This window comes from Peromyscus eremicus, chromosome 18, assembly GCF_949786415.1.
Source record: "Peromyscus eremicus chromosome 18, PerEre_H2_v1, whole genome shotgun sequence".
Classification (NCBI taxonomy): Eukaryota; Metazoa; Chordata; class Mammalia; order Rodentia; family Cricetidae; genus Peromyscus; species Peromyscus eremicus.
In genome coordinates, this window is record NC_081434.1 from 44660450 (window position 1) to 44680349 (window position 19900).

Consider the following 19900-nt stretch of genomic DNA (forward strand, 5'->3'; position numbering starts at 1 on the left):
GGGACAAACTGGAGGAAGCCAATAAATAGAGGACCTAATTGGTTTTGCCACAAAACAATGACTAGTGGACTAAGATCTCAGTGTAGGTTTTTCCTCCTCCTTTCCCTGTAGAAGAAAGTTCCCATTATTGCTGGGTATCTGGCATATAGTAAGTGCTAAATAAACATTACTTAATTCAACACAATAGCCAAATTATTATACTTCCTTTTGAAAACCAGCCTGTAGCTCCCCCATATCTTCTCTGGAAAGCAATAATAAATCAAGTTAAAATAATACAATCTACGAAATATGTACACCTACGCATGAAATGAGTTTCTCCTAAATTAGGCAGACATGCTCAAGCCTGAAGCATATCAGGTGAAGGGGCTAAGACGTGACTAGAATACAGCCCATGTATGCTCCCAAAGAAAGCAGCACAGCAAAAAAGGCACTAGACAGCCAGATTCAAATCTCAGTTCCGTCTTCATTGGCTGGGTGAGTTTGGGACTACATTATCATCCTAAATTTTACTATTTGTGAAATGAGGAATGTCCTCACTTTGCTCACGAGGTTGTTGGGAAGATTAAGTGGAAGGGAAGGTTCTTTTAGAAGTATGTTTCCTTTGGGGGTATTTTCAACTAAGGGCAGAAATGGCATCCTGGCAGTTAAAGCGTATGAAAGTGTAGTAGTGGACACTGACCAGGAGGAGAGGGGGCTGATCAACAGGAAGGGAACTATGAGGACCAAGGTACCTGTCATATCTAGGGTGTGTTTTCACAAATCATCATCAATCATCCTCAGACAAGCCTAGTCTCCTAAAGACTAGAGGTGCTAGGCAGGCCACTTACTCAAGTGAGCATGGTAAGCCTCTGGAAAAGAAAGGGAGAGCTAACGGTTCTGGAGAAAGACTCTCCAGAGAAGGAAGTGGTATTTACAACAAGACACCATTTCACTGTAAAGTCAAAGAACAATGAATGGACAGTTTGAAGACCTAGGTGGGAAGACTGGCTCCCGAGAATGACCTTGGGCTAGTCATGTAGCCCATCTAGAGTCCATTGCAAAACACAGGTAATACCTCACAGGACTGCTGTCAAGATTAAATGAGATAATGAATAGGAAAGCTGTTAATGCGATACAAGTAATAGGTATTATTAGGAGTAGGATTTTCCACCCACTTACAACATATGTCCATGACCTTGGGCGTGATTTCAGTTCTTTGCACCTCGGTTTCCTCATCTATAAAATGGGAAGGATGATACCATCTACCCTATAAATAATCTGAGGATCAAAGGAGATCACATATAAGACATCAACGCCTGGAAAACCATACGATAGTATTGGTACATAAAGAACTGCCATCGTTGATGGTATGTTTTATGCACGTCAAGGGCCGTATTTATGCAGAGAAGCATGTACTTTTACAGTATACAGGTGAGAAAGCCTCGCATGCATTTTATGCATCCAGGAGTGGGGCACAGGGCAGATGCGCATCTACGGATCCTGGGGGTGTGACTTGCACGCTTAGGAAGAAGACCACAGCACAGGCTGCTGGGCCAGGAATCAGAGGAGTGGGCGCTAGAGTTGGGGGGAGGGGGGGGCGGGAGGGGGCAGAGATGCAGGATGCACGGGTGGGAAAGGCTGGGGGCACAAACACGCATGCCCAAGCCGGAAACGTTTTCGGGGGAGAGCAATGCGCATCCCCGGAATGAGGGGGTGAGGGGGTGGGGAGGATGCGAAGTGCAAGCCCTGAGGGCGGCCCGGGGCGAGACAGCGAACGCCCGGGGCCAGAGCTCTTTACCTTGTCGCTGTAATCCCTCAGGACCCGCTCGATAGCCCCCGCCTCGCCGGCCCGGACGATGTAGAGGGCGCGCTCTTCATCCATGGCCGCAGGTGCGGGGGAGCCGCGGCCGCTGTGCGCGCCCCAGCCGCTGCCTCCCAGGTAAACGCCTCGCGCCCCCGCTACCTCGCTCCTTCCCAGCTTCCTTCCTTCCCTCCTTCCCTCCCTCCCTCCAGTCTCCAACCCGCCAGCCTCCGCCCGGGCAGGCCGTACGTCACCGCCCCTCAACTTTCACCCCGAGACGTCACCGCTCCCCCAGCAACCGGCGCCTCGAGGCCTCCCCCTGCAAGGCCCAGGGCCCGGTGGAGGCCTGACGAGCCGCCAGAGACCGGGTCAGGCCCAGCCCCTGCCTACTCTCATCGGTCTGCCAGCCTTGGAGAAGAGTTCAGCTTCGTACTGGGCTCTCACAAGCAGAACTGTCCCTCCTGACACTCTATGAATCATTCCCCTTAGCGGACAAGAACTGGCGGGCTGCTCCCCACCCATCTGCGAGCCCACGGCTACTAAACTACAATTCCCGGCGTACAACGGGGTCATCCCACACTGTCATCGGAGTTATTAGGGAGCCGAATGTCATGCCGGGATTGGTAGTCATCCATCGAGAAAGACTTCCCACCAAGGGCATACTGGAAATTGTAGTCCTCTGGAGGCCGGAAACCAGAGTCCTGCGATCGCCTGGGGCCAGAGGAGGAGGGACCGTTAGTGGGAGGGTCTAAAGCGTGTTCTGGCTGGGCTTTTTTTCCTTTGCTGACCTGCACCAGACGTGGCTGGTTGGACCGACTAGCGCTGGCGAAACTGGTGGGAGCTGTCAAGCGCGGGATGAGTTCCCTCTATGCTCAGTTAGCGGTTTCGGTGAATGGAATTCTGGTCTGGTTGCGGCTGTGTCATGCACTAGGCTGCAGCAACGTGGGAAATTGCACATAGTTCTTTGTGGAACCCAAACTGATAAAGCAATTTGGCCTAAGTCCCAGGGGTTAGTAAATGAGAAAGTAGAGATTTGAATCCAGGTCTTTCCCAAAGGTGGCCACTCTCCAGCCACCCGTAAATGTCATACAGAGTAGGAACGAGGGCAGCGGTGACGACGGAGGTGCATGTTTGTCGAGTGTTAGTTCTGTGCCTGGCACCCACACTTCACCTGTATTTGCTTAATTCCTCAAAAATTCAACCAGTATTTGAGAACCTGTGCATTTCTGGGCATTATCCAATACAGCGACCCTCAAAGCAAGTCTCAACCTCACCAAGTGGTTCGTTCTCCTGAACATCACCATCAATGGCCCTGCTGTTCTTATTTTAAGATGATCAGTCTTGAAAAATTAAAATGCATAGTTTTAAAATTAAGTTTGGAGTTGGAGCCTGTTCTGTGATCCCAGGCTTTTTCATAGAAAATAGATGAATTCTGCAAGAAATTTCCAAGCGTTTTACCGCCAAGTAATCATCTTTGGTGTCTTCCCTGTTTGCCTCTTCAAAGCTGAAGAGGAAGGAGAGCTGGCAAATGGTTATTCATTTTCTTGGGTTTCTGTTATACTGTGGTAGATATTAGGAATTTAGAGTTAAACAACACAGAAGCTGGGCCCATGGAGCCTAAGATTTCCTGCAGTTTATACTTCAAATGGAGCCAGCATTTTATTGAGCATACAGTTGAATCAATCATTAAAGAGCAGGAAATTGTTGACCTTTTGTTATTGAGACAAATGTTGAAGCCAATCACTAAAGGGAAGGACATAAGTGTAGTTTGTGTCTGTGGTTCCTTTGTGCCATTGCCTGTGGCCAGGTGGTGCATCATGGCTCCCTGGCAGGGAATGGCAGAGGAAGCTGCTCACCTCATAGCAGCTGGAAAACAAAGATCCAGAAAGGAGCTAGGGTTCAATATTCCCCCAACAGCATGCTGCTGTAGACCTGACTCTTTTTGTTTAGATTTTAATGTCTCACCACCTCCCAACAGTGCCATGGACTGGGGACCAAGCCTCTAATGGGCCATGAATTGGGGGCCAAGCCTTTAACAAATAGGCCCAGATAGTTCAGATCCAAAGTATGTATCTATAATAAATTAGGTCAGAAAGATTTTAATCTGACTCTCAAAGGAGAATACTTATAAGAAAGGTCTTGTAAACTACAACCCTAAGATTAAAATAGGTAGCCATTTTTTACGTCTACAGACATTTACTACCCATGATTTAAATGGGTCATTGAAACGGCACTTACTGGATCATTGACAAAGGATTGTTCCTATTTCATAGAGAACAGGTCCAGGTAAATTAAGTAACAAACTGGAAATCCAAATGAAAGCTGTCCAGTACTTCATGAAGTCCTATTTGGGTAATTATTTATTTATTTGGGAATGGCTTAGTTAGGGTTTCTATTGATGCAATGAAATACCATGACCAAAAAGCTATTTGGGGAGGAAAAAAATTAATTTGGCTTAAACTTCCACATCACTGTTCATCACCAAAGGAAGTCAGGGCAGGAATCTGGAGGCAGGAACTGATGTAGAGGCCATGGAGGACGTTGCTTATTGGCTTGCTTTCTGTGACTTGCTCAGCCTGCTTTCTTACAGAACCCAGGAACACCTGCCCAGGGATAGCACCACCCACCATGGGCTGGGCAATCCCCCAAGAATCACTAATTCAGAAAATGCCTTACAGCTGGATCTTATTTTCTCTGATGACTCTAACTTGTGTCAAGTTGACATAAAACTAGCCAGTATAGGAGCCAAAGGTCTCCAAAAGAGAATATTAACAAGAAGAAAGTATCCTACTAAAGATTTTTTTTTCTTTAAAAAAGAAGGAGGGGGCGCTTGCTGGGCTGTGGTGGCGCACACTTTTAATCCCAGCACTCAGGAGGCAGAGCCAGGTGGGTCTCTGTGAGTTCGAGGCCAGCCTGGTCTACAGAGTAAGATCCAGGACAGGCACCAAAACTACACAGAGAAACCCTGTCTCAAACAAAAAAAAAAAGTGGGGGCTCCTACACATCTTTGAAATGTTGGTTTGGCAGAAATAGGCTATTTTTTTTTGGTTCCAATTCTGTATTTCTTAGAGTAATGCATGAGTTAGTAGCTTGAGAAATTATATTTTAATAATTTTAATTAAGTGTTTATATTCTAATTTTATGACTCAAATTATCTTTGACTCTAACTCAAGTTGTTCTTTAACCACTGATGAGACTCTAGTCCCAGAAAAAATGATGTGACTTGCCGGGCGGAGGTGGCGCACGCCTTTAATCCCAGCACTCGGGAGGCAGAGCCAGGCGGATCTCTGTGAGTTCAAGGCCAGCCTGGACTACCAAGTGAGTTCCAGGAAAAGGCACAAAGCTACACAGAGAAACCCTGTCTTGAAAAACCAAAAAAAAAAATAAAAAATAAAAAAAATAAAAAAATAAAAAATGATGTGACTTGTCCAAAGTCAATAGTTAAAGCAGACTCTGGGACAGAGCCTAGACTAGACTACTACATCACTTCACCTCCCTAAATACTGGTCATGTGATACTTTCAGTGACTGGAAACTCTAGTCTAGCACATAATCTAGTTTCTCTGATTGTATAGGTGTCATGGTACCAAGGAATTAGGATGTAGAACTTCAGTAATCAAAGCGACAAACACTTAAAAGCCATTACTTTTGAGAGATACTAACACAATGCTTCCGTGCAAATATATGTATAGAGCTTTGCTATTCTCAAAATATTTCCACATAAATCATCTGACTTAACCTTTACAATAGCAGGAAAATGTAAGGTTAATAGGACAGGCACTATCTTTTTTATAGTTCGAAAGGACTGCACTTCTAAACCAACAAAACTACATCTGCACACAACAAAACCGTATTTGCATGCATCCGGTAGAAAAGCACATTCACGAGACGGGCTGTGAAAAGTCGAGTCTATGCTTACCATTGTGTGGAGATGAGGAATTCTCTGTCTGTCCTGAGGCCTGGGTATTGGTCATTTCAGAAGCTTTCCGGTGGATTTAAGCCGGAGTTGGGATTTAAAAACCAGTGAGTGGATATTTTTGAAAGATCACTCAGTGAACTAGTTTTTGGGTGACCTCCAATATAAAGGTTTTTGAGAAATTGAATAACATGGCAAAATGAATTATCTTTATTTCATTTTTTATGAAGAATGAAGTCCCCCTTTCATAGCAAACTAATTAATGTAGTTTGTTCCTTTAACAAATATTTTCCATTTTCTTTGGAAATATCACATTGTGTTAGACTCCATACAAAATAAATAAAATCAAGTAGAAGCAATTGATCCCATCCTTTGCAGATCTAAGAAACAACCAGATGGAAATGAATTCTTTTTAGTGATAAGAGGGAAATTGGACATAATGACCTCACAAATCAAAACAAATAATGGGATAATCCGGGAACCAGAAGAGCTTTCTCAGAGGAGCTATGCTATAGGGAATGCTGGAGAGACAGAAAATGCTGGAAGAAAAGCTCAGAATGTATGCTGTTGGGACGGCTCAGCCAGGGAAGGCACTTGTTGCCAAGTCCAGTGCCCCGAGTTTGATGGCTGGATCCTCCCTTGGGGAAGGAAGCAGCAGCTCTTGCAGGCTGCCCTCTGACCTCCACAAGCATGTGGCGGTGTGCACACTTTAGAATGTGTAATACCCAGCCTCAGTAATCTTTTCAGTGTTCAGAGCCTATACCACTAGTCATTGGCAAATATGCAGATAATTGATCTACATTGGCTAGATACAATAGGCTTTCATATTTAGCACAGGAGATGGGCCCTGCCCTTCAGAAGTTTTTATTTATCCAAGTTCTGGAATGTTGGTCAGCTCTATTTGCAGCTTATTGACTTGGAATCCCATTCGCATTCCTCTTGGGAATCCACCCCTTTGGGTGGCAGTGCAGAACTGTGGACATATAGCCTGGCCTAGGTGATGGAAACACCTAGTCTTCAGTCCCAACTCACTGTGAGTCTCAAAAGCCTATGGCTTGTCAAATATCTTGAAACCCTTCTCAAAACCAACAGAGAAAAAAACAAAAACAAAAAACCTTTCGTGGATGTTCACTCTGTTTGGGGTATTAAGGATACATCACTTGCACTCCTGGGATGCTATTTTTCTCAGCTGCAATGAACTTACTTTGTGGGATGTCATAGGGTTAAAAGAGATGGTTGTCAGTGTGGCCAGCATATGGGATTTGGCATGGAGTGGCCATGCCCAGTGTTCGTTGGACTGAAATGAGGGGTGTCCTTAAAATAACATTCTGAATCTTCAGAATTAAGATAGTTTTTCCTGGGTTATTTTTTATTTTTGTTTTCTTATTCTGCTACTGCTGTTGTTACTCCTTTTTAAAGATTTATTTTTAATTATGTGTGTTTGTATGCATAGGTGCACATTATATACGCCCAAGGAGTCCAGGAGAGTGTCAGGTCCACCGGAGCTGAGTTACAGGCGGTTGTGAACGGCCTGGTGCTGGTGCTGGGCACAATGCCTCACCAACTGTCCTGCTGCAGTTGTTAGCGAAGGAAAACTCCAGTGTGATGTGTGATTTGTATGGCTCTAAAGTGACCAACGTCTTTCACACTGCATGCTGCCTTACAGTTTTGAGACAGTGACCGTGCCGTGTGTGTGTGTGTGTGTGTGTGTGTGTGTGTGTGTGTGTGTGTAAATAAAGAATCTAAAGCACTCTTTCAACACCTCCTCAAACCAATGCCTTTGCAATTAAGTGTATTGAAATTCACATGTCAGAGGAAATATATTCTCACAGTCCTTCCTCCCAGCACCTCCTCTTGCAGTAAAGCATTAATTTACTTACCAACATTTGATTAAACTCTTAAGGTTCAACCCTAGGAGGAGGCGGCACTGGACAAAGGATTATTGTCATTCATCATCAACACATTTAAGTCTTCCCCTCCAGTTGCCTATGAAGGATTAGCGTTTCTCTGAAAGGAGCAGGACGGAATAAATTGCAGCCCTGGCCAAAGAGCTGGCAGCTCCTTTCAGCTGGGGGCACATACCGGGAGCTTTTCCCATATTAGTCAGCTTTAGCTCAACTTCTGGGCAGGGCCTACATCTGAATTTCATGGGTTTCAGGATCAGTCAAAATAGAATTGTAGGGTTGCGGAGGTCAGAGGCCACCTCTGTCAAAGGGTAGTGACCTTAACAGCAAGAGGTAGCCAAGCCCTCTCCCACTTCCCCCCACACCCCAATGACTTCATTCTAGTGAATGCTTGGCTCTGTGCTCCTCCTTCCCTGTGGTGCTTTTTTTCCCCCCAACCTGGTAATAAAAATCCCCTTGAGACCTGATTTAAAAAAAAAAAAAAAAAAAGGAAAAGAAAAGAAAAACATTATTATTGATTTCCTTTGTTCCTGTTTCTTCATAGAATAACCAAATCTTGGTCCTTGATCACGTATTGGCCATGCATTCCTTGGAAAATGACAGAGGAAAAGCTGTCATTCTTGTACAGTGTGTGGAATGCCACCTTGGGTGGAGGGGAAGATCTGGAGCCTCGCTTAGGAACTGCCTTGGTTTAATGAGCACAGTTTCCCAGAACTTCTGAGCGTCTCCTGGGCACCAGTAGGTTGTATTAGTTCGGTCAAGCTTGATTTAAAAGCTGCAAAGCTGCTTAGGGAGGAACAGGGTAGGGTAGTATGGGGACAAAGGGAGGAAGGAAGAAGGCCGTGTGCTGTCATAGAAAGCTCAGATGGACCTGGCGGGTGGGTGTTCAAATCCCAGTTCTGCCCTTTAAGCTTGTGTGCCCTTGAACAAGGGTGTAAACTGAAGTGAGCAACCGCTGACCAGGCAGGGAGGTGATTAGGTGTAAATGTGGTGTCTTTAATGTGCCTAGTACCTGGCCGACCCCAAGTGATAGCCTAGGTGGGTTTCAGAGCTCTCATAGACCACTGAGTGCGAGCTAAGAGTGAGGCAGAGGCCTCCTCTAACGATTGTCTTGCCTTGACTGCATCTCAGCCCCTAAGACACCATCTATTCCTGCCCTCTTAGAGGTTAGTCTTGTGCCAGGACCTTTTGGACACCGACCTTCAAAGGGGCACAGTTTGGCAGTTCTTGAGAACGAACTTATTTCAAACTTTCCTTAGACTTTTCTATTATACTGTTATAAATACCATACATCGGCCCGGCAGCTGTTTCTGAAGCTGATTTCTCTCACCCCTGCTGTCATGGTCAGACCTGATTCTTTTTCATAAAAGATCTCAAAGAACTGGTGTTAGCTCTTGAAGCGTTTCTAATGAGAAAGGGAGGCGGAGGATGGGGAGTCCTGGTTCTCACCCACCACCTCTCATCACCCACACTCCTAGCAACAGCTCTTAACTCCGTGGCCCCACCTACAGCAGCAGCAGCAAAATGTGTGTGTGTGTGTTGGGGGAGGGGGGTCTGAGGTTCAGGAAGAGAGTGGGGCAAGACCCAGGAAGGAGGCTGGAAGAGCACAGAAGGCCCTGACCTCCCATTAAGAAGAGGAGTCCACAAGGACAGTGTCCAGGCTGACTGAGCCCGAGAGGCGGCCAAGGAACCAAAGCTGTGAAGTTCCAGGTTAGGAGAGTAGCGCAAAGTGACAGGGACTGGTGTGGATGGAGGGCCAAGCCACAGCACAGAGGGGAGGGTTGGCTGCTGAGGAAACAACAGTGTAGGCTGCAGAGAAGGGCCAATTTTTCATAGTTAATGGCTCTCCTCCCTGGATACACTGGAACCCTGTAGGAAAAACAGACAAACAGAAACAGAACTTCATGTGTAGTAGGTCCCTGAATCTTGGAGCTTCAAGGTGGAAAGGTCATGTTTCTCAACCTTAATATGAGAGCTTAAGAATGCTGGTGCCTAGGCTACAGTACCACATCGACTGTTCGCTCTAAGTCACATCCTTTCTAGAATGGGAATGTCCCTGCTATAGCTTGTCCTTGGTAGGACCAGGATTCGGCCTCATTCACCACTGCTTCACTTTAATAAGAATAAACGAATAAAAATATCCGTCACTTGTGTTTTTAAGCTTCTGGCGATTTACGTATTCGAGGCATTTGTTCCAATCTCATTTCAAAATCTTTATTCTCACTTCAGAGAGCTTTCCTCCTAGGCTCCTGGAGACCCATGGCGACTCTTCCTTTCTCCATCTGCCTATAATAGCATCTTTATGTCATGCCCTTTCCCCGGGTTTAATATTTTAAAGTTTTGCCATCTATCAGTGAGAGAAACAGAGTCCCAAAGCTCCCTGTACATCTCCAGCTTGACGGCAGACATTTTGATGGCTCTCAAGGCAGATGGGTCAAAGCCAGTTCTGAATGGAGGGAAAATTGCCAAAGACTCCTGGTGGGAGAAGGCGGGTGAGCAGGGTCGGACAGGAGACAGTGGTGGGGTCTTTGGAGGTGACAGGCAGATGTACCAGCTGAGCTTACAGGCACAGACCTCAGTCTGAGTGTTGGCACCAGCTGGAGATGCCTCTCTGAACCATACAATCTAATTTGTCCCTCTCCTTACCCAAATCTGCTAGCCTTGGTCTTTGAGCATACACACCATGATCTGAAATCTCAGTGCCAGTTAACTTGCCTGCTTCATGTCCAAAATATGGAAGTAATACATCCAAGGTCATATGACAAGGAACCACTGGCTACCCTAATGATTTGGGACTTTAACCCCATGGTTAAACATTCCCGATTTGCATGGGTTGCCTTCTCTGAGAGGCCACATGTTCCCTTTCTGTCTAGATGTGGGATAACTCGAGTCCTGGCAAAGGACACAGCAGGACAAATGCCGAGGACGCCATGGACCTGCAGCGTGGGTGACGTCCTGGCTAATGTTCATGACTTTAGCCAGTCTCAAGCTGTCAGAGGCCCTTTCAAGAAAATGTCCTATTGCCAGGATTCTCTGCTTTTCTTGACAAGTGACTGGCCCCACTCCCAGCTGCCAGCCTGGCCCATCCCCGCTCTGCCGACTGGAGAGGAACCACCAGAAAGAGAAGATACCTTGAGTCCTGCCCCCAGCCGCTGTTGCCTTTCCTGGTTAGAGCCTTTCCATGACTTAAGGTGAAGGTTTTAGCGTGTTTGGGAACACAGATCGTGCCCTTAGCTCCTGGGGAGGGTGCCCTGTGCCCGCTGGCCCTCATCTCAAGCTGCTTTCTTTGTTGGTATCACTCATTCCTGGTTATGCTGTGATGACCATGCACTTACTTGGAAAGTCATGGAACCTTTGCTTCTCTCTCTCTCTCAGCCTCAGGTTCTCGTCAAAGCTGACAAGTTTTCACCTAAAGCCCTTGCAGCTCATGAACTAGTTAGTGGCTGTTGTTTGTAAATGGGTGCTGTTTATCCTGTTACCTGGTTAGAGAATTTGATAATGACTTGTGGTTTGTTGTTGTTTGGGTTTTTTCTTTTGTTGTGTTTTGGTTTTGTGCTCATTAAGTCAAAGGTCAGACACACCACACCTTTGTTTATACAGCACTCACTTTCAAGTCTGAGAGACCAATAGGGCCGGTCATCCTGAGGTTTATTCTCAACAGTGGCTAAATTCAAAATTTCATTCATCCTCTCTCTTGCTTTCATCATATAAAGCTAATGGATTGTGAACAAAAGGTCAAACTAATTTACCATGAGAGAATGAGATCCAGCGTCTGTGTTTTTTTTTTTTTTGGTAGAATAACACAGCTGAATATACTTAAGGGGAGGCTATGTGTAACATAAATAATTTCCATCTTAAAATCATCTTTCAGGTATAAACATGTTATGTAATAGCACACAAGGGCTTGGCTTTAAAAATAAATTTTTCAAAATGCAAATGAAGTTGTCACCTCCTCATACCTTAGGGTTGACACAGTCACTCCTGCACAGGCTTCCAGAAGTTTATGGCTCTGACTCTCTCTTAGCTCCTAGATCCTTAACCTTTGGGCAAAATGAAACTACTTCTTTTGTACCCTATGCCCCTTCGTCACAGAATCAAAACGCTGTGCTGGAGAAGAATTTCATTCTTGTTGAGTATTCAGGGATGTTACTGCTCTGTTTATTCTCATTTAAAGCAAGGCACTTGAATATCTTTACACCCAATGAGCATCGAAGCATGATGAATTTAGTACCAGGGGAATGCTTAATGCTGCTGCTGCTGCAGAAGATGCTCCTGCAAGAGCTGCAAGGCAAACGTAGGGCAGATCCCAGTTTGTAGAGCAGATCTACAAACCTTCAATGGGCTACAGGCACTATACTCACTCGGTCATTTGTCAGGGCGAGATGTGTGGACCTGCCCCAACTGTATTTTATGACAAGTTGAAAGGGAACTGAATAAACAAAACCACACAGTCATACAAGGCTTTTGTTGTTTGTTTAGTTGCATTTATTTATTTATTTATTTATTTATTTATTTATAGACCAGACCTAGGCTGGCTTTGAACTCACTATTCTCCACCCTCGGTTTTCTGCATGCAGGGGGTTATAGGTATGTACCACCACCACACCCAGCAAGACCTTTTAGTTTTGTTCTGCTTACTCATGCCCCAAGAATTTACGAATGTTATTTATATCATGGACACACACCTGGCATATCAATGCAAATGAAAAACAAATGGAAGCTGGTCCTTTCAATACTTTTTATTTGAGTGTGAAACCATTCATATCTTGCACAACTGTACAGATAGTGAAACCATTCATATCTTGCACAACTGTACAGATGAAACTATTTCCATTTTAGCTGTAGACATGATTATCACACTGGGTGGTGTGATCAAACATTTTATTTACAGAACATTTGCTAAAACATCCGATGTCATATTTCCATTTATTTCTTACCCATAGGGTAATAGGTCCACCATAATTGCTTGGTGCATCTTATAATACAGAAAGAAAACCTATGTTAATCTCTAACAAACCTCACAAATAGCTACAAATCTGACAAAAAAATACCTACGAAAAAATTTTCCCAAAGTACAATACACTTTTATTTCCACACATACACAGTATAGTATAGACTCAAAGGCACAGCTTTGATTTTTTTTTTCTAGCAAAGTGTCGGAAAGTATTCTAGTCTTAGGAAGGAACCACGACAGCTGTTTTCATACTTGGTGCTTGCGAAGTGAAAGTTTGATCCATCCAGCTTCACAAAGCAACACAGCAAAGAATGATACTTAGTGCCATAAATCCACGTTTCTCACAGAACTTAAGAAACCCTCTCCTGCCTTCTGCTGATGTTAGCCACTGTGCAAACTTAGGGCAAATCCTTGTACACAGAGGAACCGGTCCCTACAGACATCAATCAACTAAAGGCGACATACATCAGGCCTCTTCCGTCCCTCCAAACAGTGCTTACATTCCAAGACAACGCAGGTACGATGGCAGGTATGAGTGGAACAGGGTGCTTAGCATTTTCAGGAACTTACATTTGGCCCTAGGGCTCCAGGAAGTAGTGATGACACCATCAGGAAGTAGGAGGTGGAGAACATGTCTGGGGGCTGCTAACTGGACAGTGAGATGACACCATGGCAATGCTCTTGGTAAATTATGTGTCCATCCAAGAGCACAGCCCAGAGTCTGGCTCCAGTATCCATCCTTCAAGACTAAAGAGCTTTGTCAACAGGAATATAAGTACCCTACAGGGAGTGGTTGCCATGCAAGGTCATGGAACAGAGGGGAAAGGCACAGGTTGGCCTGCCCACGATAGTGCTCTATAGAAGCAGTCAAGTCTGGCTTGGCTACAGGAACCCAATCCCAGTGACTTTTAGTAAGTCCTGTTTCTGAACTAAAGTCTATTCATCCCATGTTGAACATCTTCTTGTTCATTAGGAAAATGGATGCTTAGGAACAGCCCGCGAGTTATGATGTATAGAGATAAAGTCTTCTGGAGGGTGGGTATTGGGTTTATTATTATTATTAATTATTAATATTAAATATGGATTCCTATGAAAGCAGTCACTTAGCCCATCCAGTGGAGGCCTCTCCGTTGATGTAAGCAAAGCCAGGAAAGTGTTGCATGTGCTCGTACTCAGAATTCCTGCGCGTGGTCAGAGGTGTGTACATGTCACTAGAGTTTCCATACCTCGTGGAATGCACAGACGGGCTTGTGTAGCACGTGTTGGCTGTTGGCACCTCTGGCCAGCGGGGAGTGACTGGGGTAGGATGCAGCCTGGGAGTACTGCTCATCAAACAAGGTTCCATCCTGGAAGTGGGGCTATTAAAAGGGTACTTGTGGAGGAGAAAGAAAGTCCACAAAATTAAGGTTAGCTTGAAGTTGCCTGCACCCAAATGCAAACTTATTTAAGCTAAAAAAAAATGCAAGATACTTATTCACAGGAGTTGATGGAAAGGAATCAGGGAGCTTCTGTCCAACTTTGGTCCAAGGAAGCAATCAGTGGGAGAATCACAGAGGTTCTCATGACTAGAGGCTGGCCGGTGTTCTGCTTACACAGAATGACTATCTGTGAGCTCAGAGTCTGCAATATTCTGAGCAGTCAAATTCAAAGAGAGAACTATCCCCAGCTGGGAATACTAGGTGGTGGTGATGCTGGTGATGGTAGTGGGTAGTTGGGGTGGTGGTGGTGCTGCTGCTGCTGGTGGTGGTGGTGGTGCTGCTGCTGGTGGTGGTGGTGGAGGTAGTAGTGGATGGTGGTGGAGGTGGTGATGGATGGTGGTGGTGGTACTGGTGGTGGTGGAGGTGGTAGTGGATGGTGGATGGAGGTGGTGGTGGATGGTGGATGGAGGTGGTGGTGGATGGTGGATGGAGGTGCTGGTGGATGGTGGTGGTGGAGGTGGTAGTGGATGGTGGATGGAGGTGGTGGTGGTGGTGGAGGTGGTGGTGATGGTGGTGGTGGAGGTGGTAGTGGATGGTGGATAGGGGTGCTGCTGTTGGTGGAGGTGGTGGTGGTAGATGGTGGTGATGGTAGTGGTGGCTGGGATGGTGGTGGTGGTGGTTCTGATGGTGGTGGTGGTGTTGGGGATGTTGCTGGTGGTAGTGGGGGTGGTGGGGTGGTGATGCTGGTGGTGCTAGTGGTGGTGGTTGGGATGGTGGGGGTGGAGATTGTGCTGGTGGTGGTGGTGGATGCTGGTGCTGGGTGTGCCTTTGTGTGTACACACTAGCAAGTATGTCCAGTTAAGTGTGATTGCTGGATGGATGTGAGTTTTATCATTACCTATGGAGATGTGATAAGTCCTATTCCATCAATCCAAGAGAACAGCACTACCAGGTAAAACACAAGACATTAAAAATAGCATTTTACAGCTGAATTCAGTCATGAACCACAGCCCTAAGCAGGCTTTTGAAGAGAAAGCAAGCCAACATCTTCAAAGGTTATTATTAGTGCCTGTCATTTAAAGAACATCTCTCTTTTAGGTTCACATTCCTGGAGTCCTGGAAGATATGCAAGGAGGAAATGGTAAATGACTGGGCTCTGTGTGAATGCAGAGGACGGAGTCAAGAGAGAAGGGAGGATGGAGTCAAGAGAGACGAGGAGGACGGAGTCAAGAGAGACAGGGAGGACGGAGTCAAGAGAGACAGGGAGGACGGAGTCAAGAGAGACAGGGAGGACGGAGTCAAGAGAGACAGGGAGGATGGAGTCAAGAGAGACAGGGAGGATGGAGTCAAGAGAGACGGGGATGACGGAGTCAAGAGAGACAGGGAGGATGGAGTCAAGAGAGACAGGGAGGATGGAGTCAAGGGAGACAGGGAGGATGGAGTCAAGAGAGACAGGGAGGATGGAGTCAAGAGAGACAGGGAGGACGGAGTCGAGAGAGACAGGGAGGACGGAGTCGAGAGAGACAGGGAGGACGGAGTCAAGGGAGACAGGGAGGACGGAGTCAAGAGAGACAGGGAGGACGGAGTCAAGGGAGACAGGGAGGCAGCAGGAAAGGGGACTCTGAGGCGAGTCAGGCCAAGGAGCAGGTGTTGGCAGAGACAAGTGGAAGGAAGACTCTAGAGAGTCAGGAGTGAGGGGGCCTCCTTGTACATTCTTCACTGTCAGAAGGAATGCTATGGAAACAAGGCCTCTCTCGAATGATCGCGAGGGAGGGGTGGGAGCAGCTAAGGCTGCCTTTGGAGTTCATGTTTCCAGGCCCTCAGCACAAAGATGTCCTTGCTATGCTTATGGCCAACAAGGACAGGAGCCAATGAACAAGAGTGACAAGGGCACCACAGAGGAGAGGGTGTGTGGATCCTTCTGCCCCCCATCTGTCTACCCTGACAGTTGGAGAGTGGAGCCCCCGGGATTAGGTGGGAGGTGCCTCCTGTGAGGGAGACAGACAGGCTGAAGCCTAGACAGCAGAAGCTGCAGACAACAATGGCTGTCCCCCGAGTCTAGATGGGCGAAGGAGCCCCTCTGCCTCTCGGAGCTGCACCCCAGTGGAAGCAGGCTACAGAGAGGAGGTTGGAATATGTCAAGAGAGCTAACTACTCAGAGCTCGAGAAGAGGGCTCTCAGGTGGGGTACTGAGAGTTCCCCCTCAGGTAGGACCTCATGCTTACATAGCGAAGGACAGCCGCTGCACAAGAAAAGAACAGTTAAGAAAGAGGGTGTAGGAGGTGTCTGGGAACTCCAGGGAGAAGGACCAAGTGCTGTTGCCAAGGAGACTGCAGACAGCATGCCAAGGTTTTCATAATCCCAAATCAGATCTGCAACACTGGCACAGACCCATGTGCTGTGCAGAATGAGGCCCCAGGACACTGTTTGGGTGGAGTCATGGTAGGCCCTCAGGCCTGTGAATGGAGATTCTCAGAAAAAAGAATCAAGATCCCAGCTGGACTAGAAGGATAATATTAAGAAATATCAATGATGCTCTCCTAAGTGAAACAGCTGGGCACCTGTCATCCCGGCCCCCTCTTTGGGACTGTGCTGGCATAGAGGTCTCCCTTTTCATCTAGAGGCACACTGAGCTGGTCCTCCCTTAGGCCCTTCCTAAACTACTCTTCCCCCCCAGTTCCCATCACACCTGCCCTTTCCCCCCACTTTTTAGCTCTCAGCTCAAACATCAACTCTTTGGAGTGACTTTTCTGGACATCCGATCTCAAGAAGCCAAATGCCCCACCACCTCCAACCTGCCTGGCAGCTGGTTCTCCACTGGCTTACATTCAGAGGCTCCCTGTGGGGCTTTGTTTTGTTCATAGTGTGTCCCCCAAATTTGGTACAGTGCTTGGCACCTAACAGGTGCTAATCATTTTTGGTAAATGTACACTGGAACATTCCCAGCAGAAAGGACCTTCAGGGTCATGAAATCTAGACTCACACTGTAGAAGTGGGAAAAGTTGGAGCCGGGCCGGGTGTCACAGAGCATGACCAAAACCCAGAACGGGGTGGCACGATTTCCCCATATCAATCGGACCGACCTAAACTTGGCTTACCTACCACTCCCAAACCCTTTCCTCTCTCATCTTTCTTCCTCAAGACCTCTCCTCCTCCACGGAGCTAGGCCTTGGAATGCTGACCCAGGCCATTGGAACCCTGCTGGCCTCTCTGGCCTTGGCCTGGGTAGGTAAAATGTCACAGTGTGGACTTGGAACTCTTCCCACCAAACTCAAGAGAGTGTAGTTGTTGTGCCTCATCAAGGACCCTCAGCACAGCTGTGCCCAGAGGTTGTGTCATAGAATCAAAAGAGCAATTGCCTGGAAATGGCTCAAAATATCTTCAGTGTGACAATACAATTCTGTTACCAGCGTGGAAAAGTCTGTCCCATTAGGTCAGCTAATTGCAAATGAGTCAGTGACTTGCTTACCCCCTGGTGTAAGAGACCATTGAAAGGCAAGATGGTTGAAGGGCCGGCTGCCTTGGCCTAGTAATGAATGTGACCAATGAAGACTTCTCTGTCATCTGCTGGGAGTGGCCGAGGCAGTACCACAGCAGCACCCATCTCACCTCTCACACTTCACATCTGGCTCCATGCAAGGCCTTTAAGCATGCTGGGTACGAACTCTGGGGTACCGAGAGCTCAGGCCAGAATAAAGGGGCTTTTGTTGAGAGCCTATGACAGGAAGTCACCAGTTTCTGGATCAAATCACAAGCTGTTGCTGCTGATTTTTAAAGATAAGATAAATCACTAGTTACCATCTCTTGAAAGGAGTGCATGAGGGGTGTTATTGACTCTCTCTCTCTCTCTCTCTCTCTCTCTCTCTCTCTCTCTCTCTCTCTCTTTCTGTGTGTGTGTGTGTGTGTGTGTGTGTGTGTGTGTGTGTGTGTGTGTGTGTAAAGTAGTTGGCAAGAGGCTATGGTATAAATCCATCTTGGTAGGGACTGACTCTTGGCCTCTTTGGAACTGTATTAGGAAGTCTATTTTGGGAAGCAACTCCCTACTCCAGGGGCGGACTTTCCTGCTCATGGAAAGGGAAGAGTGAGCCCTTTATCCCTGCCTCTCACCACATGGCCTGCTGCTTGGGCAGGGGGTGAAAGGTGGCTGAGTCAGGAGTGCAAACTGTTTTCCTATGAAAGGCGGCTGTCACTGTATCCAAGGCCTGCCAGGGGCTGTCCCCGGCAGCTTCCTCGTGGCCTCTTCTGAAGTAGGACGTGGCTCCCAAACTCTTTGCCAGACAGTCCACATCTGCTGAGCTCTTAGGGTCAAGATTAATCAAATGAATTGATGTGAAGCCACTTAGAAACCATGTTGTAAGTTTTCAAAATGTGTTAACCATTACCAATGTTCTTCATTTCTGAAGGGCGTAGGATTGTGGTTTATTAGTGAGCCAAAGAGCCTCAGTGACTGACTGGAACGTCCCAATGCTGACTTTACAGTACTCAAACAAGGCTCATTCATTTCACTGACATCCTGGGAGTACATCCTGGGCAATCACTAAGGACCGAGCTCTGTGCTGGGTCCTGGGAGTGTGAGTGGGATGAGAGAAGAACCTGGCTCTTGCCTCTGCAGAACCAGTGCCATGCAGAGAACAGATATTGTGTAATTACATAAAATAGAAGACGATTATAACTGGACGGCAAAGGGGAATATGATAAATGCAAATAGTATTAACTACGAGCCAGATCTTATTTTAATCTTTATTAACTACTGACCATGGCTACTACACCCTGTGAAATGGGTATTATAACTTATCTCCATTTTCCTGATGAATAAATTGAAGCTCAGAACTAATCAGAGGCAGATCTGGGATTTGAGCCCAGGGAAACTAGCTCTGTACTTAAAGACTTTGCAACATTATGGTTGATTGGTATGTGAGTGTGCACATATACATATGTGGCACATGTCTGCATGTGTGTACGTGTGCATGTGGAAATCAGAGAAGAACCTTAGGTGTTTTCCTTTAGTGCTGTCTAACACTTTTTTTCTTTGAGACAGGGTCTCTCATTGGCCTCGAACTTGCCAAGTAGGCTGACTGGCCAGTGGTTCCCAGCTGTCTTCCCAGCTCTGGGGCTATAAACACATTCTACTACATTAACATGGGTTCTAGAGAACAAACTCAAGCAAGTACCTTCCTGAGCTGTCTTCCTAGCCGTGTGTGTGTGTGTGTGTGTGTGTGTGTGTGTGTGTGTGTGTGTTTCTTTACTGTGGTCCAAGATGCTCCCAAGGTGGAACACCCTAAGAAGATTGGTGGCAGCACTGTCTGTGAGCTGGCTGGAGCCAGGCAGATGAAGATCACACTGGTCGTGCTGCACTTGAGCCATTCAGATGAGAAGGAAGGAAACACTTTCCTGCCTCCTGGAGTGCATGCCTAGCCGTATGGATGCTGGGTGATCACATGACTTTTGAACTCTTGGGCCATGTTCACAATTATGGTTGCTGATAGGGTAAGGATTGCATGGTCAGGTACTGACTGAGGCTCAGAAATATCCCACCCACAAATTCAGCAGTTCTGAGACTCAAGCTGGACAGGAGGTTCACCTTTATATTGGCCATAAGCAAGCACACACTGTGAAAATGAGTTCTCTGACAAGCATACACACATCCATGTGATAAGCAGGTGAGTTCAGATTACTTTGATCACATAAGTGCTGGGATGCATGTGAATATCCCAGTCCATGGATAGATGGGTCTTTCAACCTAACAGGTATTAACTTGTAGTCTTGACTTGTAAGTGTTCTTCTGCTGAGAACCAAAATACTTTTTTTTTTTTTTTGCTTTTGGAGACAGGGTTTCTCTGTGTAGCCCTGGCTGTCCTGAAACTCACTCTGTAGACCAGGCTGTCCTTGAACTTATAGAGAGCTGCCTACCTTGGCTTTCCAAGTGCTA

The 19900-nt window shown here is 46.6% G+C and overlaps 2 protein-coding genes across 8 annotated transcripts in view; both read right to left on the bottom strand.

Moving 5' to 3' along the window:
* Ric8b (RIC8 guanine nucleotide exchange factor B) overlaps nt 1-2366 on the bottom strand; it is a 104889-nt gene extending 102523 nt beyond the window's left edge. For 2 of the 4 annotated variants that reach the window (XR_009375040.1, XM_059245146.1), the window contains exon 1: nt 1778-2360. Coding sequence is in view for 3 of the 4 variants with exons in the window: in XM_059245146.1 (XP_059101129.1) it covers nt 1778-1861 (84 nt within the window). In the remaining variant the exon portion in view is untranslated. Of the gene's footprint in view, nt 1-1777 lie in introns of all 4 variants that reach the window. The other 2 variants (XM_059245147.1, XM_059245149.1) reach the window with 2 other exon arrangements.
* A 9957-nt stretch (nt 2367-12323) lies between these two features.
* The window catches only part of Rfx4 (regulatory factor X4), a 154723-nt gene continuing 147146 nt past the window's right edge, over nt 12324-19900 (bottom strand). For all 4 annotated transcript variants that reach the window (XM_059245594.1, XM_059245592.1, XM_059245593.1 and 1 more), the window contains one exon: nt 12324-13925. In XM_059245594.1, the coding sequence (XP_059101577.1) occupies nt 13653-13925 (273 nt within the window). In that variant the 3' untranslated portion in view covers nt 12324-13652. The remainder of the gene's footprint in view (nt 13926-19900) is intronic.